Below are 26352 nucleotides of genomic sequence, written 5' to 3'. Positions count from 1 at the left end.
TCCTTCCTCCCTCCCTCCCTCCCTCCCTCCCTCCCTCCCTCTCTCCCTCCCTCCCTCCCTCCCTCCCTCCCTCCCTCCCTCCCTCCCTTCTTTCCTTCCTTTCTCTCTCTCTCTCTCTCTCTCTCTCTCTCAATCTCTTTCTAAAAATGAACCAACACAAGGTAACTACAGCAGCCCCATGCCTGGCCATCCCCTCATGAACCAAAGGTAGTGATTGGGAAATGTGTGCAAACCTAGAGGTCAGGGATGGTGACAGGAACTTGAGCAATAGGATTGCACAGTGACAAATCGTGATGCTGCTGTCTCCTCTCTGATCCATTATTCACCCACTTCCCCACTTCCCAGTCCTTCCAGCCTCCCCCCATCAACGAGGAGTCAGGGAAGTGGCTGCCTCCCCAGACCCTGGGTTCTCAAGCTTTGGCTAAAGTTTTTGACTCAACATGGGATACATCACATCCAAGATCAGGTCTGGGCCCGAGAACCTGACTTGATTTTCTCTGGGACTTGAGGTCTCAGTCTCTGGGATTGGACAATCTACACAATCCCGGTTTTGAATCTTCCTGACAGAAAAGAAAACCATGGGGTAGGAGACTTAAGGAGCATGGGAGGGAGAAGACCTTGGGTAGGAGGGGAGCACAGAAGCTGGCAAGAGGAAGACACTGGAAGCTAGAAAGGTCTTGCTCACCATTTATCTGGGGGTTACAGGGTGATAACTCTCAAGTAGAATCTAGTTCATAAGGGTGTTTTGTTCAAATTATATAATATTTTCAAAGTTTTTGAGCTTATTGTTAAAAAAAACTATGTTGCATAAAATTCCAAAATGTCCAGCATCCTTGACGAATCAGAAGATACGGTGACAGTGGATGCACATGGCAATTGTAGACACTGCCCTCCTCAGACAGAATAGTATCTGACTTCTGTTTTGCTACAGTCACCACCATTCCCTACTGCCCCCCTGGCATAGGGGCTCAGCATCATTTGTCATGCAACACTGAGCTAGCACTGTTTTTCTTATTTCAAACCTATCGCATAGTCTATCTTACCTGCCTGGCCTTCTCGGGCATCTAAATTTTAACCTCTTAGGAAGTCTGAAGAAGAAAACAAGCTCAGAGAGAGGACACGATCTGGTGACAATCTCAAGTAAATAAGTCTTGCAGAACCAGAACCAGGATTCCAGTGCCCCTCCTTTCCTTCCTTCCTTCCTTCCTTCCTTCCTTCCTTCCTCCCTTCTTCCTTCTTTTCCTTCTTTCTTTTTTCTTTCTTTTTATTTTATTTTATATATATATTGATATAACAAAACCTTTATTCTCAGAAAACAGAAAAAAACAAAATCAGAAACAAAACCAATAATTTCTCTCTGGCCCTGAACCAGCCCTCCCACGCATCCACATACCCTCCTGCTGTGGGGCCCGTGGGACCCGCGTGGGGGAGGGCACGGAAGGAGCCTGTGCTCCTGGGACAGACAGAAGTCCTTTCGAGTTCAGGTTCCCTCCCCCAAGTGAACACTACTCCCAACCTTGCCCACCCTTCAGGCACACCCAGAGGGAGGAATTCTGGGGCAGGGCGGGAGGAGGGCCCTGAAGTCCCTAGGGGAAGAGAGTGGCTGAGTCAGCCCCACCCCACCGCCACAGCCTTCACTAGTTAACAGCTGGTCTTCACCCAACTCGGCAAGTCTGGCCTGGCTGGGAGGGGTGTTTGGAATGGGTAGAACTGAAGGAGAGTCCCAGGCTGTCCAGGGGGACAAGGACTCTGACCACTTCCCCTCTGGGCGAGCACAGCAGAGAGGGGAGACCCACCCATGGGTGTGTGCGGGTGCTGCCCTGGGCCGGGTCTCCAGGCTGAACTCCCCCAGGCTTCCCTCCCGGCCATCCCAGGCTGCTGCTGGTCAGGCTCTGGCTCTCCCTCCCGGCCATCCCAGGCTGCTGCTGGTCAGGTTCTGGCTCTCCCGTCTCCCTCTCTGGTGCTCAGTGGGGGACTGCAATGCGTTGAGAAAGCCCTGCTGGATCTGAGCCACTCACTCGATCCAGGCCTGGCTGACTGCAGGGTCTGCCATCTGCAGGACAGGGCGCTGGACCCCTCCCTCTGCAGGACATGGCGCTGGACCCCTCCCTCCAGCCCCCTGCAGGTCCGCGCAGAGCGGCAATGGTCAGCTGGGAGGTTCCTGCCAGTCCAAAGCAGCTCAGCTTGATGCTGCTCCTGTACACCTATCCGGGCTGTGCTCTACCCTGCACTCCTCCTCCCCGGGCCTCTGCTCAAAGAGGAAGACGCACGCTCACAAGCCCAGGAGGAGAGAAGGCCCCCCAGCCTCAAGCTCTGTAACCCAGAATGTGTGCTGTTCCAAGAGCTTCCCCTGAGCAGTTCGCCCTCAAACCCCAGCAGTCTCCCCAGGGTCATCATGTCATTGTAGCGTGTGGGCCCGAAGCACATGACTTCCACAGCTGGCTCCAACCCTTCCAGGTCCATCCCAGCCTGCCGTAATGCTCGAGGGGACCCTTGAGCGGCAGCTGGGATTCCATGTCCCCCAAGTCTGACACCACATTCTCGGATTAGGGCTTATTCTGACTGTGTACCACACACATATGCAGCCGGGGCATGTGTGATGACTAGCTGAGCCAACCAATCAGGATCTTTCAAACACCGCTGTCGTTCCCCCAAGAAACATTCTCGATGCCACTCATAGGTCTGCTGGGTGTTTCTAAGCACAACCCTGTCACAGCCTCGAAGACTCTCTGGGGTTCCCTGGGCCGTCGTGGTGGTCGTGTAACCCCGCGATCTGCCCCAAGTCCTCCACATACTTTTTCTGTCTCTGCCGGTTCACTGAGGATGCGGACTCCTTTCCAGAGACTCCTTTTTCTGTTCCTCCTCATTCTCAGGGGCTTGGGACAGTCTTCACCTCAGGGGCTTCGTCTTGTCTCCAGGGCCTTCCAAGAGTGTGGTCAGCAGGGCCTTTTTTTTTTTTTTTTTTTTTTTTGAGAGAGACAGACAGACAGGAAGGGAGAGAGATGAGAAGCATCAACTTATAGTTGTGGCACCTTAGTTGTTCATTCATTGTTTCTCATATGTGCCTTGACTGGGGGGGGGGGAGCTCCTGTAGAGCCAGTGACCCTTTGCTCAAGCCAGCGACCTTGGGCTCAAGCCAGAGACCATGGGGTCATGTCTACGATCCACATTCAAGCTGGTTAGCTTGGGGTTTTGACCCTAGGTCCTCCACGTCCCAGGCCAGCACTCTATCCACCAGCAGGGCCACTTCTGGAAGCTCCTCTCCTCTGTCTGGTTCCAGCACCCAGTTCTCATAGGGTCCACCTGGCCACCATCTGCCTCAGTCCCCCACCAAGCCGGGGGAATCGCAGGGAGGTGCAAGGCACATACCCTCTGTCTCCTACCCTGGCGCTGACAGGGCGAGGGGTGAAGAAGGAAATGAGGAGGGGTAGGCGGAAGTCTAGGCTGGAGGGCAGAGAGGGTGGCGCTGGCCCAGACAGTCGCAGAGCTGGGCAGGAGGGGTGCAGCCGCCGCGTTAGCTCTGTCTTTGGCCTCTGGGGTGGGAGGTGGTTCTAAGCCTGGGGAAGGGAGAGAGCAGAGGCGGACACCACTGCCCTTTTCTTCCAAGGATCTCTTTGGCCTGACTCTTAGATGCATGTCCCTGTGGCAATGTCTAGAAGGGCTCTTCCTCTGAGGAATGAATGGAAAATTCGGTGGAAAACTGAAGCCTAGAGAGCCATCAGGACTCCCTCCCTGCCATCTACCCAATCAGCCTGACTGGAGGTGGGTGGGGTCAGTCAAGTGATCTGGATATGAATGACCAAGCGGCAGGAAATGTCTTGAAATCAGAGCTAAGTTGAGAGGCACAGAACATGGGGTGTCTGGAAGGGGGTAAAAGGTATTGTGGGGCTCAGGCCAGAAGGGGAAGGAAAATCCACACAGCGACTGGCCAGACCCTTCCGCCCGAGCTGGCCACTTCTGCCTTTGGAAAGTGTTTCACAATGCCCGTGTGCGAGCACAGCCAGGCTCCACGAGGAGGGTGTGGGCTCACACACTGACGGGCAGCAGCATCCAGAGAGGGAACACGAGTGGAGCAGCTTCCAGCCCGCCGCTCACATGCAGAAGGTGCTCGCCCTGTCCTCCTCATGACAGGTGAGTAGCCCCCTCCAGGGATGGGGCTGGAGAGAGACAAGGAGGCAAAGGAAGTCCCTGGTCCTCAATGAGAGTCCTGGTCTGGACCCTAGCCTGGAGTTGGGTTCTTTGCATCCCAAAGAGCATAGTGTCTCTTCTGTCTGATCTCTGTGCACTTGGGGGCCCTGGAACTTCGCTGGCTAGTGGAGGAGGCAGGAGGCAGGCCAAGGGGCACACAAGTCAGTGCCAGGCAGCCTTCCTCAGAGCCCAGTGTCCCTCTCCACATCCTCTGTGGCAAGAGCGATCTGGCTTTGGTGATCTTGCACTCACACGGGTGGAGAGTAATTCTGAAGGCTCCACTTCCCACACCTTCTGGAACTCTGGCCAAGGGGTGAAGGGGATGGACCCAGAGGGGACTCAAGGGTCCCTATTCAGTTGGGCCTTGATTCTGAACTTTGCCAGGAGGAGGCAGGGGAGGAGGATGAATGGCCACCAGGAAGAAGCAGGTCACTCACCATGCCTCATGGGGCCTTTTGCAGATAACAGGGGTCCCCAAAGGCCCAGAGGGCCCAGCTATGGCTCCATCTCCAGCCCACCCAGCGCAGGGCCACATCAAACGCCTCCCAGAGCAACCTACCTGAGTGAGAAGATTTCTATCCCGGAAACAAAACCGGTAGGAATGCTGAAAACTTCCTAGGATCTTTCAGGATGGACAGGGCCATCTAGGGGAAGTCTCACGGCTGGGGTAGGGGCGTCTCCTGAAGACCATGCCAAGTCCCTCCAGCTCTGGTCAGCAGGGATGGACAGTGTAACCGTCCCACTCCTGCTTCTTTTCCCAGCATCTAGATCAGTGGTCCCCAACCTTTTTTGGGCCACGGACCGGTTTAATGTCAGAAAATATTTTCACGGACCAGCCTTTAGGGTGGGACGGATAAATATACAAAATAAAATTATGCGACCAGTGTAAAAACTGTAGTATTTAAAATATAATTGTCGAACTTACAAGACAAGCGTAAAGAGTGAGTCTTAGACGGATGTAACAGGGAATCTGGTCATTTTAAAAAAATAAAACATCATTCAGACTTAAATATAAATAAAATGGAAATAATGTAAGTTATTTATTCTTTCTCTGTGGACCGGTACCAAATGGCCCACGAACCAGTACCAGTCCGTGGCCCAGGGGTTGGGGATCACTGATCTAGATCATCATCTGTCTAAAAATTATCAAGTGGCTTTCTGGGTAAATCTCAGCTTTTCAATAAAGGGAAAGGGACTTGGGGTGAATTCAATTGGAGCTTCAAGGGTTTTTGTGCAGTTGTTTTGTTTGTTTTAGCAAGAAAAACAGAGACAGACAGGAAGGGAGAGAGTTGAGAAGTAACAACTCATAGTTGTGTCACTTTAGTTGTTCACTGACTGCTTCTCATACGTGCCTTGACCTGCGGGCTCCAGCCAAGCCAGTGATCCCTCACTCAAGCCAGGAACCTTGGGTTTCAAGCCAGCGACCTTGGGATCATGTCTCTGACCCCACACTCAAGCCAGAGACCCCACGCTCAAGCTGGTGAGCCTGTGCTCAAGCTGGCAACCTTGGGGTTTTGAACCTGGGTCTTCAGCATCCTGGGTCGATGTTCTATCCACTGCACCACTATCGGTCACGTTCAAGAATTTGCTCTAAAGGAAAGGACCTGGAAAAGGGCATTGGGAGACCTGAAGGAGGCGGCAGGCTGGCTTCTAGGACACTGTCACCCTGCGTTTCCAGAATCTTTAGCAGATCTCAGGCTGCCAGATCAAGCCCTAGAATGGGCGTAAGGGGACCCTCAGCTCAGTGGGCTCCAGAGAAGAGAATCTAGGGTCTGACAAAGGGCTAGAGAGGGAGGAACTAGAGAGGGAGGCTTGACCCCAGGAAACCCCCTGTCGGAGCTTGGAGGATCTGCAGAGACAGAGCCTGCAGGAGGTAGTTGATCAGATGTAGTCAGGCTGCGGCATGTGCCGGATGGACTGTGACTCAGCAAATCCTACTGGGTCCTCCCACCCCATGTCCTCCACTACCCCTGTGGGGTACAGCTCCAGGAGTGGAGAACAGAGGCCAGGCTGGTCTGATGAACCCCTTGGGGTGGGTCAAGGCCAGCTGTTGCAGCCCCTATAATCAGGACCCGCTCACACCCCATTCCCACCCACAGGGCACGTTCAGCCTGAGGAAGCTGTGGGCCTTCACGGGACCCGGCTTCCTCATGAGCATCGCTTTCCTGGACCCTGGAAACATCGAGTCAGACCTGCAGGCTGGTGCTGTGGCTGGATTCAAAGTGATTGAATTGGAAGCCTGTGGGGAGGGTGACCAGGTTCAGTAGGTGGAGACCCCAGCTGGCCATATTTCCCCAGAGTGGCCTGCACAGCTGGTGATCCTGAGAGAAGATGTTAAGTTCAAACGGGCTGGAAAGGGTCCCCGGGTGTCCCTGCCAGCGTGTGGGGTACATGGGGTGGGGGAGGTTGGTCTTCTCCATTTCCCCCACTATCTCCCCAAGGAGTGTCCTTGGTTAGAGGGCGCCACCAACCCGGGGTTCGCAGGCTGACCCCTCAGGCTGACGGCCTCTCCCTGCCTCTCACAGCTGCTCTGGGTGCTGCTGTGGGCCACAGTTTTGGGCCTGCTCTGCCAGCGACTCGCTGCCCGGTTGGGTGTGGTGACAGGCAAGGACTTGGGTGAGATCTGCCATCTCTACTACCCTAAGGTGAGCCTGGTGGGCCTGGACAGGAGACACCCACAGGGCCCAAACCCAAAACAGCCGCTCACAGCTTCCATAATCAAATAAATACATCACTTCATGCGGGGTGTTACCAGTCCATTCGATAGATGAAAACACTGAGGCTCAAACTAGCAGCAGACAAAGAGGGATGTTAGACGTGCCCTGTTCATTTTATAGAAGGGGAAGTTGAAACCTGGAGGAGTGACTCATCCAAAGTAAAAATTAGGTAGGTATCAGCTTGGAATGGTCATCGGCTGGGGTGGACACTGAGGGCTTGGCAGTTGCCAGTGTCCAGGCAGGAAAACCAAATTTTCACCATTAGACATCTCAAAGGTATTTAATGCAGGGATGTAGTCACAAAGGTGTTGGAGGGGCTGGACGATCAAGGGAAGGAGGCACCCAGAGGTCAGAAAGCTGTCGGGCAGGAGTCCAAGAGCCATCATTGGCTGCCAAGCTTCTGGGAATATTACCCTCTCCCTCTGCCAAAATGGCCAGCAGTGCTGCTGGAGCCCAGGTTGCCTGGTGCTCTTGCTGGAGCCACAGCCAGAAGCAGAGGGGGAAATGACTTCTCCCTGCCTTTCAATCTCCCATAAGTGTTTCCTGCCAAGCCCAACTGGAAGCCAGCTGGCCAGGCAGCCTTACAAATGTAGTTTGTAGGCTTCCAGCCCAGCACGACGGTGCTAAGTATGGAAAGGTAACTGTAGGGCTGAGACAACTTGCCGGCCCTGATGAAGGCTGCTGCCTCCCCTAGGTGCCCCGCACCCTCCTCTGGCTGACCATCGAGCTAGCCATTGTGGGCTCGGACATGCAAGAGGTCATCGGCACAGCCATCGCCTTCAGTCTGCTCTCGGCTGGACGGTACTGCTCCGGGGCCCCGGCGCTTCAGTCCCCGGCTGAGAACAGCTACTGCTTCTTTCTCGGGCCTTATGCTCCCCTGACCATTTGCAGTCCCCTCTGACTCACATTGTTGCCCAATTTGCTGGATGGGGAAACAGAGACCCAGAAACACAAAGCGATTTGTCTGAAGTCACACAGATAGATGTCAGTGACCATGCAGGCTTCAGGCTGCAACCCCAAGCTTCCTGCCGTACTGGTCCCCCACCCATCTGGGTCCTTCCTCTCCTATTCTGTGCCATCTTCCATCCCCAGCACACTTCCACTCCCTTCCTCTGTAGCTTTCTGGGGCCACTTAGATTTCTGCCCCCAGGTGCTCAGATTTCACCAGTCCTCAGGGCTGAGAGTAGGAGTTTGGGACCCCTGGACCAGGCTGGGCTGACCCAGGCCACTCTGGTTTCAGAATCCCTCTCTGGGGTGGCGTCCTCATCACCATCGTGGATACTTTCGTCTTCCTCTTCCTCGATAACTACGGTGGGTATGCCCCTCATCCAGGAGGGGGCTGCACTGTGGGGCGGGCAAGGGAATGTCGGAGCCCGCTGATGCTCTGCTGTTCAGGGAAAGGCCTGCGCTTCTCATCTGGTGTGGCCTTGGGCAAGTTACTCAGACTTCGATTTCTTCACCTATAACATGGGGGAAATAATAGCCCAGATGTCATAGGGCGGCTGTGGCGAGGATTCACTGATGTAATAATATATGTCAGCACTTGGCACAGTGCCTGGAACAAAGTACTCAAGATTTCATCATTAATACTTGCTTGTAAGTTTTTTGCTTTTTTGTTTTTAAGTGTTCTGCTCCTTGGCTCTCTCCCTAGGGTTGCGGAAACTGGAAGCCTTTTTTGGATTCCTCATTACCATTATGGCCTTGACCTTCGGCTATGAGGTGGGAAGCCAGAGCCGCAGCACCCCCCACCAAGGCCACTGTCTCTCTGCCCCTGCAGAGCCTGAGGCCAGGGTCCCGGTGGAGGGTGAGAGTGGCCTCCCGGGGGACAAGGCTTGTCCTGACCAGGCTCCTCCTCACAGTACGTTGTGGCGCGTCCGGCCCAGGGAGCACTTCTTCGGGACCTTTTCCTGCCCTCCTGCCCGGGCTGTGGCCAGCCAGAGCTGCTGCAGGCCGTAGGCATCGTCGGTGCCATCATCATGCCCCACAACATCTACCTGCACTCGTCCCTGGTCAAGGTTTGCAGAGGGACAGGAAGGGAGAGATGCTTGGTCCCTTAGCGTCCCACCCCCAAGCCTGGAGTCCCTCCCCTTTGGCTCCTGCCTTCCAGCTTTTAGGTGGGAAGTGAATCATTCAATAGTCATAGAACACCTACTGTGTGCTGGGATCCGGGATCCAGGAGACAATGATGAAAAGACAGACAAGCCGTCTGCTTTCCTAGAGCCTGCATCCTAGTGGGGAGCCAGACCAAGAGCCAGGAGACAAATGATGGGAAGAATTACGGGTTGTGCAAGGGGCTCTGAAGGAAACAAACCAGAGAATGACTGAGGAGCAGAGAACTTTAGAAAAGGAGTCAGGAAAAGCCTTTCCAAGGAGGTGACCTCTGAGGAAGGAAGGATGGGAAGGAAGATGGGGAAGAAGATATTCTAAGCAGAGGGAAGGGCAAGGGCCCTGGGGAGGAATAAACTGGGCATGTGGGGGGGGGGGCTGGCTGACCAGGCCTGCCCCAGACTGCTACCGAGGAGGCTGTAGAAAGAGCGGGTTAGAAGTGTGGGGGTGGCGCATGTTGGGGCGATTCTAAGAGACTTTAGTTCTTCCTTCCCTTTGACCTTTATAGTCACGAGAGATAGACCGGACCCGACGGGCTGATGTCAGAGAAGCCAACATGTACTTCCTGATTGAGGCCACCATCGCCCTGTCGGTCTCCTTCTTCATCAACCTCTTTGTTGTGGCTGTCTTTGGGCAGGCCTTCTACCAGCAAACCAACCAGGCCGCGGTGAGACACACCACATCGCCCCCCTGCTGGGGACTCCGGCAATGCTGCGAAGCCGTTTGAGTCTCCGCCCCACTCTCCAGGCAATGGTCGGATAGGGAGCCTGGGACCCCCTTCCTCCAGGCAGACTTTTGAGGGTCAGGGCCACACAAAGGGCTGCAAGGCATAGACATCTAAGGGAAGCTGGGAGGGAGGAGCCGAATCTTGGGGGACCCAGCACACCAGTCGCAACTGGAAGGTTGGGCAGAATTTGCCCAGCAAACTGCAGTGAGTACATTCTGGGAGGAGCGGACGCCTGACCATGAGTGTGGAGTGGGAGTGTGCAGCCAGTCATCTGTGAGTCCTCCTCTCTCCTCATAATCTTCATTAGCAGATAAACCATCGTCCATTCAGCAAGTACTTCCTGAGCACTTGTTATGTGTCAGGCAGTGTCCTAGGCCCTGGGGAGACAGCAGTCAATGATATAAAAGACCCTGCCCTCTTGCAGCTTAAATTTGGAGGGCAGGGAGCAGACAGGAAACAAATCAACAAATCAGTACAGAAGGGAAGAGTGTGGACAGAGTTGTGAAGGAAATAAAGGAGGTGATGAAATGTCATTGGGGGTGTGATGACAGAGAGACCACGTTAGCCCCAGTGGTCAGGGGAGGACTCTTGGAAAGGGGACGTTTGAGCTGACTCTGAAAGAGAAGGAGCCAGCTAGCTCCTCTCTGGAACTCCGGGGTTTGGGATCTGTGCCCGTCTCCCTTTCTGAGTGGGTCTCCGTCATGAGGCTCTAGTAACTGCTGGTCATTGTTGGGTGCTTATCACCATGGGAGAGGACTGGCAAGGCCTCCAGGGACATGGGCACGGCCACTGCCTTGTTATGTGACCTTTCAAGGTTACACCCGTCCCTGGGTCTCATGCTGCTCCTTGACACAAGGAGAGAGGTCTAAACAGGAAGGGCAAAACCTTGTCTTCCAGACCTGGCCAGTCACAGGGCTGTGGGAGCGGGGTCCATGTAAGGCAGGGGGAACTGCGGGGCAGCCTGAGTCACTGCCAGCCAATCGTCTCTGTGCGGAGGCGCCGGCCCTACAAACCCAACAGTAAATTCACATGAAAGAAAAAATAACTTGTTAGCCAAACAAAATATGTCCGGCCGGACACAGCTCAGGGGCCACCAGTTTTCAACCCCTGGCCAAGGCCCAGCTGGTGGTCTGAGCTTCTGAGACTTTGCGCTTCACATCTCTCTCCTCCTGCCCCGGTGCCCACAGTTCAACATCTGTGCCAACAGCAGTCTCCATGACTACGCTAAGATCTTCCCCATGAACAACGATACAGTGGATGTGGACATTTACCAAGGGGTAAGTTGGAGGCCGGTGGCGGGGATGGAAGGATGAGCTGCTTGGCTCCTTGTCACGCCCACTAATGGGCGGGATCACACACGGAGGGGTGAGGCCACAGGTCTGACCACACCCCTCCCTCCAGGGCGTGATCTTGGGCTGCATCTTCGGCCCTGCAGCCCTCTACATCTGGGCGGTGGGTCTACTGGCTGCGGGGCAGAGCTCCACCATGACTGGCACCTACGCGGGACAGTTTGTGATGGAGGTGGGGCCTGGGGCCAGGGGTGCGAGATCACCTGGCATACCACTTGGGGCTCCGACTGGGGCTTTCTTAATCCTTAAAGTAGACCAGATCCTAAAGCAGCCATTATAAGCCCCATTTTACAGACAAGAAAGCAGAGATTCAGAGAGGTGAGGTGCTTGACCCACGGCTGCAGACCCAGGACTAATAGGATCCTTACCCCCAAAACTCTTTAGTCTTCAGCAGTCAACTGCGGGAGGAGAACTCCCTAATTTCTCCCCGTCCATTGTCAGCTAGGGACAGGGTGGCCCGCAGTTCAGAGATGCAAAAACAGAGGGTTCCTCCAGGTATGAGATGGGCTGAGGGAAGACGGCGGCCCACCTCTGGAATCCCCTGTCCTGCACCCAGCCACAAAAGCGCCCACCCCACACTCCAGGGCTTCCTGAAGTTGCGGTGGTCGCGCTTTGCCCGGGTCCTCCTCACTCGCTCCTGCGCCATCCTGCCCACCGTGCTCGTGGCCGTCTTCCGGGACCTGAGAGACCTGTCAGGCCTCAATGACCTGCTCAACGTGCTGCAGAGCCTGCTGGTGAGGGCACCCTTGTCACCCTGCCCCCTGCAGAGCTAAACAGGAACCACAGCAGCCACTAGATTGAGCCTACCCACCTTCCAGGCACAATGTAAACACACCTTGCCAACAAGACTCATAATCCCACAGCCAGCCCAGGGGTATAAACCACCGTTATCCCCATTTTGCAGCTTGGAAAACTGATGCACACAGTTAAGTGACCAGTGGCACAGCTAAGGTTCAAACTCAGGCAGCCTGGGACCACTGCCCCCAGCTGTTCTTTCTGCTCTAGAGCCCCACAAATTTAGAAGGCACAAAGGTGGAAACTCTGAGGCTCAGAATGGTTAGGAGACTCGCCCAAGGACACACAGCCAGGCAGCGGGTGACAGGAGCCCCGGCTCTCTCCCTTCCTCACTGTACGCCTAGGGCGGGTCTCTCAGCCCCATCCCCGCCTGTTCTCCCCAGCTCCCCTTCGCTGTGCTGCCCATCCTCACGTTCACCAGCATGCCCACCCTTATGCGGGAGTTCACCAACAGCTGGTGAGTACTCGCATCACAGTCCTGGACTCGCATTACCTCCTTGGATCCTCACAATCAACCACCCAGAGGTAGGGTTAACATGATTATTCCCATTATCCAAATCAGCTCAGAGAGGGTAAGGAATGTCTCCAAGGTCACACAGCTAGCCAATGGGGGAGTGAGGGCTGAAATATGGGGGTAGGGGCTGTTTCTAGACCCTGAGCTGTTCACCCCCATCTTAGAATCTGCTCTCGCCAAACCTCACCAGTGTGGAGCCTGGAGGGCCCAGGAGGCAGAGATGGGCGGGGTCTGCTCCAGGCCCCACAGCCCAGAGACTGGCTTTGTCGGCTCCCCACCCTCCCCAGCCCCGCTTCAGTCTGGCTGTGGGTACTGAAGAGGAGGAGGAGGGGATGCAGCCCGTCCTGAGTCTCCCTCCTGTCCTCCAGGCTAAGCAAGACCATCACGTCCTCAATCATGATATTGATCTGCACCATCAACCTCTACTTCCTGGTCAGCTACCTGCACGGCCTCTCCCACCCCGCCTACTTCGGCCTCGTCGCCCTGCTGGCCCTCCCCTACCTGGGCCTCACCACCTACCTGGTACTGTTGGGGCAGCAGGTGCCTTGGGGATGGGGAAGGCAAGAAGGAAGGGGAGGCAACAGGTGGAGAGAGGAGGGGACAGACTGGGGCTTCCCCGGGGGGCTGGTTTTCATACTCACCCCTCCCCCAGGTCTGGACCTGTTTCATCGCCCACGGAGCCAGCCTGCTGGCCCACCGTTCCCATCAACACTTCTTGTACGGGCTTCCTGAAGAGGAGCAGGAGCCCTCCAGATGAGCTCTCCTCTGGGTCCAGCTGGGGGTGGAATAAGGGGCTGACTGGCCTGCTGGCGATGGGGGTGGGGGAAAGGATGTGGAGACAGCAGGTGGAATGGGAGCTTTGGAGGCAGGCCAACCTGGGTTCCATAGGGACCTGCTGTTTCCTAGCTTCAAGTACGTCGAGTGATTAACGTACAGGCCTCAGTGTCCTCATCTGTATAATGAGACAACACCAAACTTGCAATGAGTGTAAAGCATTTTAATACTGTGCCTGGCACTGGGACTTTAAAAAAACAAAATTCCAGGGCTCTCTCTCCAGAGCATGCCCACTTGAATCTTCTTTTCTAGTGTACTCTCCTCAGCGCCAAGGGCCCTTCTTCTGCCTTTGTAACTTGTTCCCTGAGCCCACACAGCCCAGCTGGCTCACTTTCTCCGTGGCTCACTTTTCCCACCTTTGTGACTTTTTAAATAAACTTTTGCCTGTGAAACAACAACAACACACCTCATCAACACTGATGTGGAAGGTAAACCTGCCCTCTGGACACAGAGTCACCCACCTACAACCAACCCGGACCATCCCCAGGTGACACTTGGGTCCATCCAGCATATCCTTTATGAAATTCCTGACTGCTTGTTTGCACATTATAGGTCTCACTTTGGGAAGCCCATCTGCATCACCGCCTCCCGAAATGAGACTCAACAATTTAACTGAACTGACTTATTTTCAGGACTACATATTGAGTCAATGAAATATTGAGCAATCTACCAACTTTGCTTCTGGATACAGTTCCATACCAAGATGGGGATACTTCAGGGATTCTGGCCCTACACTGGAAGAATCAGCTAACGCCTCTCTGTCCCAGTCTCAGATCCCATTCCCTTGTCTTCTTTAGGTCAGTCAGGGAGAGATTTCCATATCCTATACACGAACGGAAAACGGCCCCTGTCAGCAGGAAGCAGTTACTGAAGACTGACCATCCTCCCTCATCACCCCTAGAAGATGTCAGGGGCGGAAGTCTCTGAGGAGGGGATAAGACAGGCTACTAAGCCGGGACACATGGAATAGAGAAACTGAGATAGTCAAACAGCCAAGCAGTTTACAGCCGGTTAGTAAACCCAATCTTCCCCAGCCAAGGACATTTAAGAGTAAAATCGGTTTTTAGGCCCTGGCCAGGTAGCTCATCGTGCAGATATGCCAAAGTTGAGGGATTTGATCCCTAGTCGGGGCACATGTGGGAATCAATAACTGGAACAACATGTTGATCTCTTTGTTCTTCCTCTCTGTAAAATCAATAAACAAAGTTTAAAAAAGAAAAAAGAGAGTAAATGGTTTATACTTCTCCTCCCCAACCGAAGGGTAAATAGCTTAAATCACAAAGTGCCATGTATGCCAACCACACTCAAGGATGGATGAAATCCCAAATAAATCTCATTTTGGCTCATCAACATAAAGCTGATGAATAATCTTGAGAGCCTCCCCTAAACCCTCCAGACTTTAAAACCCTCAAAAGACAGGATCCAGGGCGCATGCCCCCCCCCCCCACTACCTCCCTGTCCAATGCTCTTCTCCAGTGTACTTTTCTAAGCTCCAAAGGACCTTCTTTTGGGCCTGACCTGTGATGGCGCAGTGGATAAAAAATGCTGAGGTCTCCGGTTCGAAACCCTGGGCTTGCCTGGTCAAGGCACATATGGGAGTTGATGCTTCCAGCTCCTCCTCCCTTCTCTCTCTCTGTCTCTCTCTCCTCTCTAAAAATGAATAAATAATAATAAAAAAAGGACCTTCTTTTGCCTCTGTAATTTGCTTCCGTTCCTCATTTTTTCTACTGCTTACTTTTACTACCTCTGTAACTTTCTAAATTTTCTCTTATAATTTGAAAATATAAAAATTTAAAAAAATTTAAACTCCAGAAGTATTTATCGAGCACCTACAGGAGTGACCTGACAGACTGACCCACCCAGTTGGGGACAGGACACACTTAAAATATCTGAGTTTGATGAATGCTAAATCAACGCTAGTTCTCTTTCCCCCAAAAGAGCAGGGGAACGGAAACCGGGAAAGCACGAAATCCCTGAACCGTCAAGAGCTCCCTACTCTATCCAATGTCTTCTCTCGCTGGAGTGGCCTCAGCCTTTTTGTCCACCAGCAAACTATTTTCCATTCAGTAAAGCGGAGCTGTTCTCTCCCCCTTCACGGGCCAGGTCATAATGAACCCCAGAGTCCCTGCCCGCGAGGCCCAATTCATTTGTCATCTCCCCAGGGAACCCGGCGGCCCCGACTCCCACGCCGCGCAGTTAACGTTCCCTGGGCGCTGACTCCCAGCTCCCCCTAGGGGCAGGGACGGTTCCGAGCGCCTTCACTCTTTGCCACGGCCGCACCCTTCCCGACCGGAGAAGAGAGGGAGGGTACTCGGGCCTCGCGCCCGGGGCCTCGGAATCCGCCCAGACAAGGAGAAGGTTGTAGAGGGGAGAGCTGTGTGGGCGGGGAACCCCCTCAGCTGCTGGGAGCCGCCCGACACACCTTCGCCCCATGCTGGGGCCGCACTTTAGAGACGCTCCCTGGGCTGTTTCTAGGCTCCCCAAGTCCTTACTCCGGCCTCTTCTAGTCCCTCGGACGCCAGCCCCTGGCTGTAGAGGGCAGCGATGAAGAGAGGCCGCCGTACTTTTCCCGTGGGTTGAGCCTGGAGCGACTGCTGTGCCTGGAAGCACCTCCAGTTTCCCGAGGATCCGGCGTGGCAAGCTCCGCGTTCAGGATGGGGCACTTGTTTATAAGAAGAATTTCCTCTTTCTTAAAACGGCAACGATGTCAGTGGGGCCCTCAAGAAGGGACGGAACAGGGATCGGTCTGGCTCAGCCAGAGCAACGGTGGGAGAGGTTTACCTGAGCAAAAAAGCCTCCCAGTTCCGTACCCCGTACTTGGCCCCAGAGAAAATGGCACCCATGCGAGAAGGGGTGGTTGGGGGCTGGGTAATAGAAAAAGGCATCTCCTAGCCCCTTCTCTAGCGTCCTGAAGGGGGCCACCAGCTGTACCTCCCTGTACCTCTCTGGTTTATTCACTGATTAGGCATTAACTAGGCTCCAGCCCTGTGCTAGTCTAGTGGGAGAGGGAGGCAAAGTTCCGAATTGAAGATGGTTGCTCTCAAGCAGTTACAGCGGGAGGGTGTGTGTGTGTGCGTGATAAATAACAAATCCCTATACAAAATAAACAACAAATCACTATACAGTGGGATGGGGAACGACCTTGTGCGTGTGGGACACACTTGGAAAAGAGTGAGGCAAGGGTCAAAGAAGGCCCTTGGACGTTTTTTTTTTGTTTGTTTGTTTTTTTTACAGGGACAGAGAGAGAGTCAGAGAGAGGGATAGACAGGGACGGACAGACAGGAACGGAGAGAGATGAGAAGCATCAATCATCAGTTTTTATTTTTTATTTTTTTTTTAATTTTTTTTTATTTATTCATTTCTAGAGAGGAGAGAGAGGATAGAGAGGCAGAGAGAGAAGGGGGGAGGAGCTGGAAGCATCAACTCCCATATGTGCCTTGACCAGGCAAGCCCAGGGTTTCGAACCGGCGACCTCAGCATTTCCAGGTCGACGCTTTATCCACTGCGTCACCACAGGTCAGGCCCTTGGACGGTTTTTGAAAGCTATTATCAAGGAAGTGACGAGCATGCCAAGGGTGGGGGGGTATCAGTGGGCGAAAGCAAAGACCTGCGTCTGATCTGCGTAGCACTTAGATCTCTTGGAGCAGGAAAGGGAATGAGCAGGCTGGTCCCACCTATAGTTAAGCCTGGGACTTAGAATCTGGGGAGGCAAGAAATGCGGGGAGGGGAGGAGATCAAAGGGCCAGCTAAGGGGTTACCGTGGGCCAGAGGTTAGCGAGGAGGTCAGGCCAAGGCCAGTCATTTCAGGTCAAGGGAGACCCCTACAAAGTGCAGCCTCGCCCCCATCTCTGGTCCTCCGGCCTCCAGGCTCAGGCTCAGATCTAACTTGAGGGAGTGTGGATTATATGTGAGCCCCTCAGGCTGGAAGTAGCCTGGAACGAGCCTGCCCAGGGGCTCCCGCCTTGGGCACACTGTACCCTTGACACTTTCTCAAGCCCGTGTGGCGACCCGGGTTAAGCTGCCTGCTGGATGGGGAAGACACTTGTCCACAGTGCCAGACGGAACCTGTTGTTTCCCCATTCACAGCCCCCGTGACTTCCTTCCTCTTCAAGTGCAAACCCATAAAAGATAAAAATAAACCATGTGGCCCTGGACAGATAGGTCAGTTGGTTAGCGTGTCGTCTTGAAACGTGAAGGTTGAAGGTTCCATCCCTGGTCAGGGAACATACAGCAACACATCAATGTTTCTGTCTCTCTCTAAAATCAATTAAATTAATTAAAAGATAATCAACTATGTGGGCAAGGCGACCTCCAGCTGCTGGGGTAGGATGGGACAGTATTGGGTGTCGACACCCCCCCCTCACACACAGTGAGGAAACGCGAAGACACCCCCCAAAAAACTCCATAGAACACTTCCACCTGCTCCTCTGTCCCCACAGTTCCCTAGACCCTGCGCAGCGGGGGACCTCGTGCTTGGGAGCCTGGGAAAAGGGCAGGTCTCCCAGGGGAAGAGGCCCCGACTCAAAAGGGTTTAGAGGTGGCTTTGGGGGGGTGGGAGGTCTGGGGAATAGCGTGCGTGTGCGTGTGTGTATGGGGGGCGGGGCGCGCAGCGGCCCTGCCCTGTGCCCTATCCCCGCATTAGGTCCTCTGACCCTCACCGGGGACACCCGGCCAGGTTCGGCTTTCACAGAGGAGACAAGGGGAAAGAGGAGGGCGAGCTGCCCTGCTTAGGCGAGGGCAAGGCTTCACTCCCTCCTCGCCACCAATTTCCTTTGGGGGTCAGTGCAGACTGGGTGTCGGGGATCAAGCTGCGTCCTTGCCCCGGGGGCGGTCCGAAGGGGAGGGAGGAGGCTCTTTTCGGCGGCCATAATCCTGCCTCAGCCTTGGCTGCAGAGCCAGGTCAAGTCGCTTCACTTCTCAGAGCTCAGTTTCCCCAAAGGTGAAATGGGGTTAGAAGGGGTCGTCTGAGCAGTAAGTGAGATCGGAGAACGCAGCCGGAGCGGAACCCAGACGAAGTGCCTGCCACTTGTTGGCGATTATGATTCAATGCAATGAGGGCGGCTCGGGTGGTTACAGGTTGTCCCAATACGCCAAGGTTAACGGTTGGATCCCGTCTCCGCACATACAAGAAAGCCCAACAAGTCGATGAATCTCTCTTTCTCTTTCTCCCCTGACCCCTTGAAAATCAAACAACAACTACAGCAGGACATTTTTTAAATTGCAATGAGGGGTCCGTAACCATAGGAGGGGGCACTGGGGTCCAGCTTCGCGGGGGGGGGGGGGGGAGTCAGCCCAAAGTCACCGTCCCCGCAGCCCAGTCGCAGGGAACCACTCAGAGCGCCTCCAGGGAAGCGCTGCTCTTCACGGGTCCCACCCCCGCGCAGGGCCTCCCCCTCCAGCGGGAACGAGGGGACGTGCGCGGCGGCGCTCGCACTGGCGGCTGGACGGTACTGGACGCGCCCTCCGGGGGAAGGAAGTGCCGAGGATTGTTTGTCAAGGCTTGGCGTTGTCTTTTAAATTGTGAACACAAAATAATAACGAATGAAAAAAACAATAAACAGGAAAAAGAAATTCATCCTCAGAGCCAAGAACACGGGAGTTTCCCTCGTGAAGAATCCGCGTGGACGCAGTTCTGACCAGTGTGATTCTGCCCGGACCTGGGTGGAACTGCTGTTTAAAAGCCTCCAAAGATGTGTCAGGCCCAACAGTTGGGCACTGGGCCCTTAATGATATAGCAACCAATGTACGGGCGCCACCAGAACCCACCCACCCCCACCCCCCCGGATCAGAGCGGCCGGCGAGGGAGTAGAGGAGGGTGTCTGGGAAGACCATTTTAAGACAGTGGCATTTCATCGAGGTCGGCGGGATTGGCTCCAAGGAGGTAGGTGTAGGAAGCGCGTTCCAAGTAGAGGGAACAGTGCGGTCCAGGGCGCCTCCTGGCGGGAACAACAGGTGATAGCGCGAGTTCTGGGGCCGACGTGCGGTGCGTCAGGTGGGCCAGTTGAAAAGGGTGGGCTTGGAGATCCCAGGCAGGACGTTGGAATCCTCCCGCCCTAGGAATGCAGGTAACCTGGCCCCAGGACTGCGGCTGGTATTGAGGGTACGGTCTGGTCAAAAGCATGATTGTGTGTGCACAGTCGCTTGGAGGAAGCAAAGAACTACCGCTCGTTCACGACTTCCTGCAAAGTAGCCCCTGCTATCATCAGAGAGAAGGCTTATTTTATAAACCAGATAGCATTCGTCCCATTTCCCAGATGAGAAAACGAGAAGCAGCTTGTCCATGATCCTTGGAATGAGCAGAGATGAAGCCGCGCTGCCCGCCCGTACTCCCTGGCGTGGGCGCTCCGAGCGGGCGGGGCGAGCCCTGTCCCTGGCGCTGGGCGGCCTGTAACTGTAGGCCGGGTGTAGGGCCTGCCACGCAGTCGCAGAGACTCCCAGCGGGCGGGCGGCAGGAAAGGAGGCGACGCCCCCTGGAGCGCGGCAGGAACCGGGCCGGGCCCGCCTCTCCGCCCGCCGAGTCGCGCCGGCCCCAGAAGTGATGAAAGCCGCGGCAGAGTCCAGGTCACGCCGAAGCCGTTGCCCTTTTAAGGGGGAGCCTTGAAACGGCGCCCGGGTTCCATGTTTGCATCCGCCTTGCGGGGAGGAAACTCCATGTTGTAACAAAGTTTCCTCCGCGCCCCCTCCCTCCCCCTCCCCCTAAGAACCTGGCTCCCCTCCCCTCCGAAGCTCACGGGGATCCCTCCCTCCCACCCCTCCCCTCCCCCCCGCGCCCCGATTCCGGCCCGAGCCGGGGGGGAGGCCGGGCACCGGGGCCAGAGTCCAGCCGGAGCGGAGCGCGCCCGGCCCCATGGACAGCTCGGCCGTCATTACTCAGATCAGCAAGGAGGAGGCACGGGGCCCGCTACGGGGCAAAGGTATGGATCTGCGCGGAGGGGACCGAAGCCAGGGCGCCGCAGGGGGGAAAAAGAAGGGGGCCGAGACCCTCCCCCGGGCAGCCGCTGCCCGCGCCCCGAGCGCCCGCCTTGGCGGGGCTCGAAGCTCCCAGCCGGAGAGGGAGAGGGGAGTTTGAACTCGGGGAGGCTGAGAGACGCGGGGCGGGGTCTGGCGCCTTTTGGGTGCTCTGGTCTGCCCAAGGTGGGGAAGCTGAGGCAGGAGTGGAAATAGGGCTCTTCCAGGGTCTCCCGGGATGGCAATGCGCAATGCCGAGGATCGCCCCCTCCGCCTCCCCCTCCCCAATAGCGCCACAGGGGCTGGGAGATGGAGGGTGTTGGAGAGGGCGCCTTACGGCCACCCGCTGAGACTCCGCCCCGCCACCCACCCTGGGTCTTGGTCCGGTCAGGTCGCGGGGGAGGGCGCCGAGGTGACAGCCGGTTGGGGAGGGGGGGGTGGAAGGATCTCCCGCCAACACACAGCCACGGTCCTCACAAACTTCCGCGTCACGCGTGGAGGCGCCAAGCCCCTCAGAGGCGCAGAGAGGAACTACTTCTGAGAGTCGCCAGCGCGCCCGCGGGGAGCCCCATGCTTTGGGCCGGGCACGCGGCGTCCCGGCTGCCTGGGGCCCCACTGCTTGGGCGCCGGGCCTGTGCACACATGCACCGACCGGGGAAGCCGCGCCGCCAGCTTCGGCAGGCTTCCCCGGCGCTGGCGGGCCGGGGCCTGAGGTCTGGCCCTCCCTGTCCCGGGGGTGACTTCAGAGGCTAGGCAGTCCTTCCAGGTATGCCCACCTCTGGCTTGAGCCTAGCTCTGTCCGGGGGCCGGCGGCCGGTGGAGAATGGGCCCGTCAATCAGCCGGTGGCGCATACCCAGCTCTAGGTTGGAGGTGGGGGCAGAGCGGGGTGGGGGCGGAGGAGGCGGGACCGGCAGATGGCTGCCGGACACTGGCCCCAGGTCCACCCCCTGCCTCTGGGTTCAGCGGCAGTGAGGACTTTGGACTCATGGGGGGCTGAAATAATGGAAGGAGGGCAGGAGCCCTCCTGGGTCCGACTGAGCAGGGACCGCTCAAGTAAAGTGGGTGGCAGAAGGCGCCCCCCTGGGGCTGAGCCCTCAGCAGTGATGGAGGCTGGGAGGAAGAGAGAGCGCTCTTGGTACCTTCTCCAGCCAGCCTATTCCCTAATGGTGGTACCTCTGTGCCCACACTGGACTGACTTGTGGGGAGCAGAGGGGTGGTCTAGAGCCACCCTAGTGTGTTTCCCTCGATGAATGGGGTATCGCCAGACCTTGGCAGCCCAGGGGCTGGCACCTGGACACATATGCACGCCTCCACCTTGGGCCTCTCTGCTTCAGGTGACCAGAAGTCATCGGCTTCCCAGAAGCCCCGGAGCCGGGGCATCCTCCATTCCCTTTTCTGCTGTGTCTGCCGGGATGATGGGGAGGCCCTGCCCACGCACAGCGGGGCACCCCTGCTCGTGGAGGAGAATGGAGCTGTTCCTAAGGTGTGTGGTGACCAGGTGAGGGCTGTAGGGGCACCTGGGTCCACCCTGGAGGGGGTTTAGGGGCAAAGGGTTTTCTTGAACTGCCTGTAGGCCCTGGAAAGTTTGGGGAGAGTGGAGCCATCCCAGGACTGCCTAGCTTGTACCCTGAAATCGCTAAGACCACCACCCAGGGAATTCTGAATTTCCCTGTCACTGGCGGAATCTATTCTCTGCCTTGGCTTCCAGATAGGGAAGCAGGGCCCAGAGAGCTAGGCGGCCTGCCTCGGGCTCCAGAGTTGGCAGGGGCAAACTTGGGATCAGGGTGGTCTCTGCCTATGTCCCTGTCGATCGCCAGGTGAGGGCTGTGGGAGGGAAGACCTGTGTAGGAGAAATGACCAGGGTGTGAGAGAGGTGCCCCCAGCCAGCCCCACTCGTCCCCACAGCAGACCCCAGTCCAGTATCTGCTCCCCGAGGCCAAGGCCCAGGACTCAGACAAGATCTGCGTGGTCATCGACCTGGATGAGACCTTGGTGCACAGCTCCTTCAAGGTGGGCCGTGCCCAGCAGCCCCCAGCCCTGGGTTTCTGAGGGGGCCTGCCCTGGCCTGGGAGGGCGGTCTGGGCAGGCCTTGCCCCAACTCCAGCCACTCTTTCCCTCCTGTAGCCAGTGAACAATGCTGACTTCATCATCCCAGTGGAGATCGATGGGGTTGTCCACCAGGTGAGGGGCTGGGTACTGGGGGGAGGCAGTGGGCTTGGTATCTGCATTCAAACAGGCTCCTCCCACCAGTCCTGAGAGCTTGTTATAGGTCTCTGCTAGATGTGGAATGTCAGAGGCCCAGAGAGGGTGTAAGACTTGTCCCAGGTCACACAGGCCCTCAGGGACTTGACTATAGTGAGGTCTGCAGGGAGTGGAGTTCTTCTTGGCACCTCCTTACCCCACCCTGCCCGGAACCCAGTTCAAGTAATTCAGGATAGGTTGTGTGCTGTCCAGCCTGTTCTCCATTACTTGGCTCGGGGGCCGGTGCCCTGCAGCCTTGGGGTGAGGGGGCTGCCCCTAGGCCCCTCCATTTGCCTGAGGCCATGGTAGGGGAAGGGCCAGAGAAGCCAGAGAATTAGTGATTCCCCTTGAGGCAGAAGCCTGGAAGTCAGAGGTTCATTTTGATCCTTCTTTGAGAGAGTGGTGGTATCCCTAGCAGCGGTTGGGGTGGCTGGCCAAGTGGAGCTCCCCCGCAGGGCCTGAGACCAGCCTGCCGCCTGTGCTCCTCTGCCTCCTTCACTGGCGCCCTCCCAGCCCCCCCGCCACCCCCTACTCCCAGCCTGTGGGCCAGCAGTCCCCTCACTGGCCCACCCCCCAGGTCTACGTGCTGAAGCGGCCCCATGTGGATGAGTTCCTCCAGAGAATGGGCGAGCTCTTCGAGTGCGTGCTCTTCACTGCCAGCCTGGCCAAGGTGAGTCCCACACCCCCTGACAGGCTCCTGGGACAGCCCTGCCTTCCTCTCTAGCTTGTGGCCTCTGGGCAGTGACCTCTGGGTCACCCTTGGCCCCAGATGACTCACCTCCCATCCGCAGTATGCAGACCCAGTAGCTGACCTGCTGGACAAGTGGGGGGCCTTCCGGGCACGGCTGTTTCGTGAGTCATGTGTCTTCCACCGCGGGAACTACGTGAAAGACCTGAGCAGGCTGGGCCGAGACTTGCGGCGGGTGCTCATCCTGGACAACTCGCCTGCTTCCTATGTCTTCCATCCGGACAACGCTGTAAGTGCCAGGCCCTGGACAGGGGGCTGAGAACCAAGAAAGGGGTCAGTCCCTTCAGGCTTCCTGCCTGCCCCTGCTCCCAAGTTGGGCGGTGTCCCTTTCATTCCTCCTCTTCCCTCTCATTGACCTGTGTCCACTTGCCTCATGCTTTATTGATTATTCCGCCCATTCCGACTGTGTGTAGTAGGCTGGGTCCCGCCTGGGCATTGGAACAGTTACAATTTTTAAGCTGCCAGTTAAGTTGTTACCAGTTAGTGGGTCACAGACATGATTTAGTGGGTCCTAGTTGGGATTAAAAAATAAAACAAAATAGCAGAGTGCTTTGTACACAGTTAGGTTAAGTATCCTTTCGGAAAGTGTTGCTTTGTTATGTAGATAGACAAGATTTACTGGGGGCTGCTGTCAAAATGTTTGAAAGCTGGGTAAGGGCTTTCCAGGAGGTGGCCCACCGAGGGGGGGGGGGTGCTCAGGGATGGGTTGCATATTCTGTGTCCAGGGTGATGACCCAATGCCCATTTGCCCAGGTACCGGTGGCCTCGTGGTTTGACAACATGAGTGACACAGAGCTCCACGACCTCCTGCCCTTCTTCGAGCAGCTCAGCCGAGTGGATGACGTGTACTCAGTGCTCAGGCAGCCCCGGCCTGGCAGCTAGTGAGGAGCCCTGGGGCCAGGACCTGCCCCTAACCACACCTACACCTTTCACTCACGGACTCTTCCTTAAGACAACTCTGCAACCTTGGCCACCTGAGTGCCATGGGACATGGGTGTCTCCCCCACCAGCCTGGCCAGGCTGCTAAGGGGGTAGCAGGCCGCACAGAGGGCAGTGAGACCCTGGGTCCCTGTGTCAGTGCCTTAGAACCTCCTCCCTCTTCTTGGGGGACCTGAGGGGCCCTGCATGCCACTCCCCCTTTCTCTCTGTGCTGCCATGTTTCTCTGCTGCCAAATTGAGCCCCTTGGCCTTTCCGGTTCTGCTTGGGGGAGGGGGCAGGGTTCCTGCTGCCCCATGCCTTGGGCCCCCAGCCTGGGAACAGTGGACACCAACCAAGTGCCTTGCATAGAGCCCTTTTCCCCGTCTGGTTTTCCCAAGGCCAGATCGGGTCAGCTCTTGCCTGGAATAGTCTCCAGGCTGCTGGTGAGGGAGGAACCAGTCTCCCTACCTCCTCTGTGGGGCTGATACAGAGCCCACCACCCCTGCTTAGGAGGGTGGTCAGGAGGGGAGAAGATCTGCTACCACTTGTGAAGGCAGCAGGGGTCTGTCCTTCAGGATGAAGAGTCCATCTTTTCTGGGCTCAGCAGCAGCTGAGGGCTGCTCCCCACATCACCCAAGCCCTAACCCCTCATGTCTACTTTGACCACCCCGAGGCCCTGGGGCTTGGCTCCCCTGCTCTGAGTGTGGGAGCATAGGCAGGACCCCTTTGTGGTGCCATATAAATATGTATATGTGTATATAGATTTTTAGGGAAAGGGGAGAGGGAAAGGTTGGGGTAGAAACACCCCTTCCTCTCCCCTTTCCTGGGCCCATAAATTGGGGGGAGGGAGGGAAAGGATTTTTAACATTTTTAAACTATCTTCTGAATGAAACAAGTTGGCCCCAGGCCCTATCCTCTGTCCCCTATACCCTTTTTGCTTCATTCATTCATTTAAAACATTTATTGAGCACCTTCTCTGTGCCCAGCCTGTGGTAGGCCAACCAGCTGAGTGTGTTTGAGGGATCTCTACACCACCTAACAGGTGCCTCTACCACCCACCCCATACTTCACCCGTGCCTTTAGGGGATCTGTAGGAGGTGGGACCCTTCTTATGGGGTTTACCAAGCTACACCCCTCTTCTGTGCCAACCCACCCTCCGCAGCCCCCTGCCTCATCCCCTACTGGCTGGGGGCTGCTCCCAGGACATCCTGCCTTCCAGTTCTGCCTCCTTTACCTGGAACCCCTCCCCCAAATGCTGAATCTGGAGGTCAAGGCCTTGGGCTTGCCCCAGATCCTAACAGTTAGGGGACCCACGTACCAGTGCCAAGGGGGAGTGTCAAAGGGACATGTCATTGTTCCTCTCCCTCCATCCCCCTGGAAAGCCAGGGGTGGGAGGGAGGACATGGCTGGTCTGAATCCAGTGACTCACCCATTTAAGTGCCTTCTCTGTGATGTAGAGCCCCTCAGTGTGATGAGAACTAAAGAGAAAGCCAGACCCCCCCATCCTGCCTCTGTGGTTATTGGGGAAGGGCATTGAAGTGGGAGAGTGTGTCCTATGAAGCCATGCCCCACTTAAGCAAACCCTTTGGAGGGAGGAAAGGAGGTGGTTGGTGGTGGTGGTGGAGGAGGTGGTGGAGGAGAAGGTGGAGGCTGCCCTACTCCCCTGGGGCTTCAAGTGTGAAAGTGCAAGAATGATCTAAGTACTGTTTAATTTTCCTACTTCTCTCAGCCTCAGTTATCTGACCTGCAAAATGGAGATCGGCACTCTGCAGAATTGTTTAAATGCCGCACTTGGAGGACTCCGTAAGATTAGCTCTAAAGCTAAGCAGAAATGCGTCCCTAGGGGAGGCCCCTGGAAGGTATTCGGAGACGGGAGGGGTGTGGTCTCTGGCCCGGAGCGGAGGGGAGGAGTGCGTGAGGCCCCAGAGGGTGGAGGTGGGAGCGGGCCAGTTACAGGGAAGCCAAGTTCAACTGCAAACGGAAGAACTTTGAACAAGACTGACGCAGGCCTCCCTGGCGGTGTCGCGGGAACGGCCTGCGCCGGAGCCTCCGGGGGGCTCTCCGCCCTCCCCCAGCAGCCCTCCGCGGCCTCCCGCTGGCCGCGCCCTTGCACGAGCCTCGGGCCCACTTCCTGCCCCCGCCCCTCCGGCCGTGGCAGCGCTTCCTTTGCAAAAACTGGGCAGCCCCGGGCTCCGGCAGGAAGTGCCCTCCCGGCCCGCCCTCTTCTTCCCAAGGTGGCCACTAGAGGCCTCTCCGTCCCTGCGG

General features: G+C 56.3%; 2 protein-coding genes, 2 long non-coding RNA genes and 1 pseudogene across 10 annotated transcripts; 2 read left to right on the top strand and 3 right to left on the bottom strand.

Moving 5' to 3' along the window:
* Positions 1-534: 534 nt before the first annotated feature.
* LOC136306430 (rho guanine nucleotide exchange factor 25-like) lies at positions 535-4126 on the bottom strand (annotated as a pseudogene).
* SLC11A1 (solute carrier family 11 member 1) lies at positions 3846-14612 on the top strand. 4 transcript variants are annotated; one of them, XM_066280749.1, is made up of 15 exons: positions 3846-4131; positions 4650-4783; positions 6288-6410; positions 6714-6833; positions 7600-7706; positions 8146-8216; positions 8557-8624; positions 8765-8920; positions 9520-9678; positions 10926-11015; positions 11140-11259; positions 11672-11821; positions 12266-12339; positions 12765-12918; positions 14028-14612. In XM_066280749.1, the coding sequence occupies exons 1-15, from the start codon at positions 4125-4127 to the stop codon at positions 14106-14108; spliced, it is 1614 nt and encodes a 537-aa protein (XP_066136846.1). In that variant the 5' UTR covers positions 3846-4124; the 3' UTR covers positions 14109-14612. The 4 variants fall into 4 exon arrangements, with proteins under 4 accessions (XP_066136846.1, XP_066136847.1, XP_066136845.1 ...); XM_066280750.1 differs by having other exon boundaries at positions 13783-14612; XM_066280748.1 differs by having other exon boundaries at positions 13049-14612.
* LOC136338382 (uncharacterized) lies at positions 8224-10744 on the bottom strand. The gene is made up of 4 exons (XR_010731956.1): positions 10638-10744; positions 9976-10115; positions 9058-9201; positions 8224-8365 (listed from the first exon to the last, which is right to left on the bottom strand). It is a non-coding gene; the product is annotated as an uncharacterized lncRNA (long non-coding RNA).
* LOC136338381 (uncharacterized) lies at positions 14287-16234 on the bottom strand. The gene is made up of 3 exons (XR_010731955.1): positions 15653-16234; positions 14749-14880; positions 14287-14415 (listed from the first exon to the last, which is right to left on the bottom strand). It is a non-coding gene; the product is annotated as an uncharacterized lncRNA (long non-coding RNA).
* Positions 16235-19978: 3744 nt separating this feature from the next.
* CTDSP1 (CTD small phosphatase 1) lies at positions 19979-25590 on the top strand. 4 transcript variants are annotated; one of them, XM_066278895.1, is made up of 7 exons: positions 19979-20144; positions 21514-21662; positions 22088-22189; positions 22304-22360; positions 22998-23090; positions 23212-23397; positions 23922-25590. In XM_066278895.1, the coding sequence occupies exons 1-7, from the start codon at positions 20078-20080 to the stop codon at positions 24048-24050; spliced, it is 783 nt and encodes a 260-aa protein (XP_066134992.1). In that variant the 5' UTR covers positions 19979-20077; the 3' UTR covers positions 24051-25590. The 4 variants fall into 4 exon arrangements, with proteins under 4 accessions (XP_066134992.1, XP_066134990.1, XP_066134989.1 ...); XM_066278893.1 differs by having other exon boundaries at positions 21514-21677; XM_066278892.1 differs by having other exon boundaries at positions 21514-21677; positions 22085-22189.
* The last annotated feature ends 762 nt before the right edge of the window (positions 25591-26352 follow it).

This window comes from Saccopteryx bilineata, chromosome 5 (assembly GCF_036850765.1).
Source record: "Saccopteryx bilineata isolate mSacBil1 chromosome 5, mSacBil1_pri_phased_curated, whole genome shotgun sequence".
In the NCBI taxonomy this organism is placed as follows: domain Eukaryota; kingdom Metazoa; phylum Chordata; class Mammalia; order Chiroptera; family Emballonuridae; genus Saccopteryx; species Saccopteryx bilineata.
This window is presented reverse-complemented; position numbering and strand designations above follow the sequence as displayed.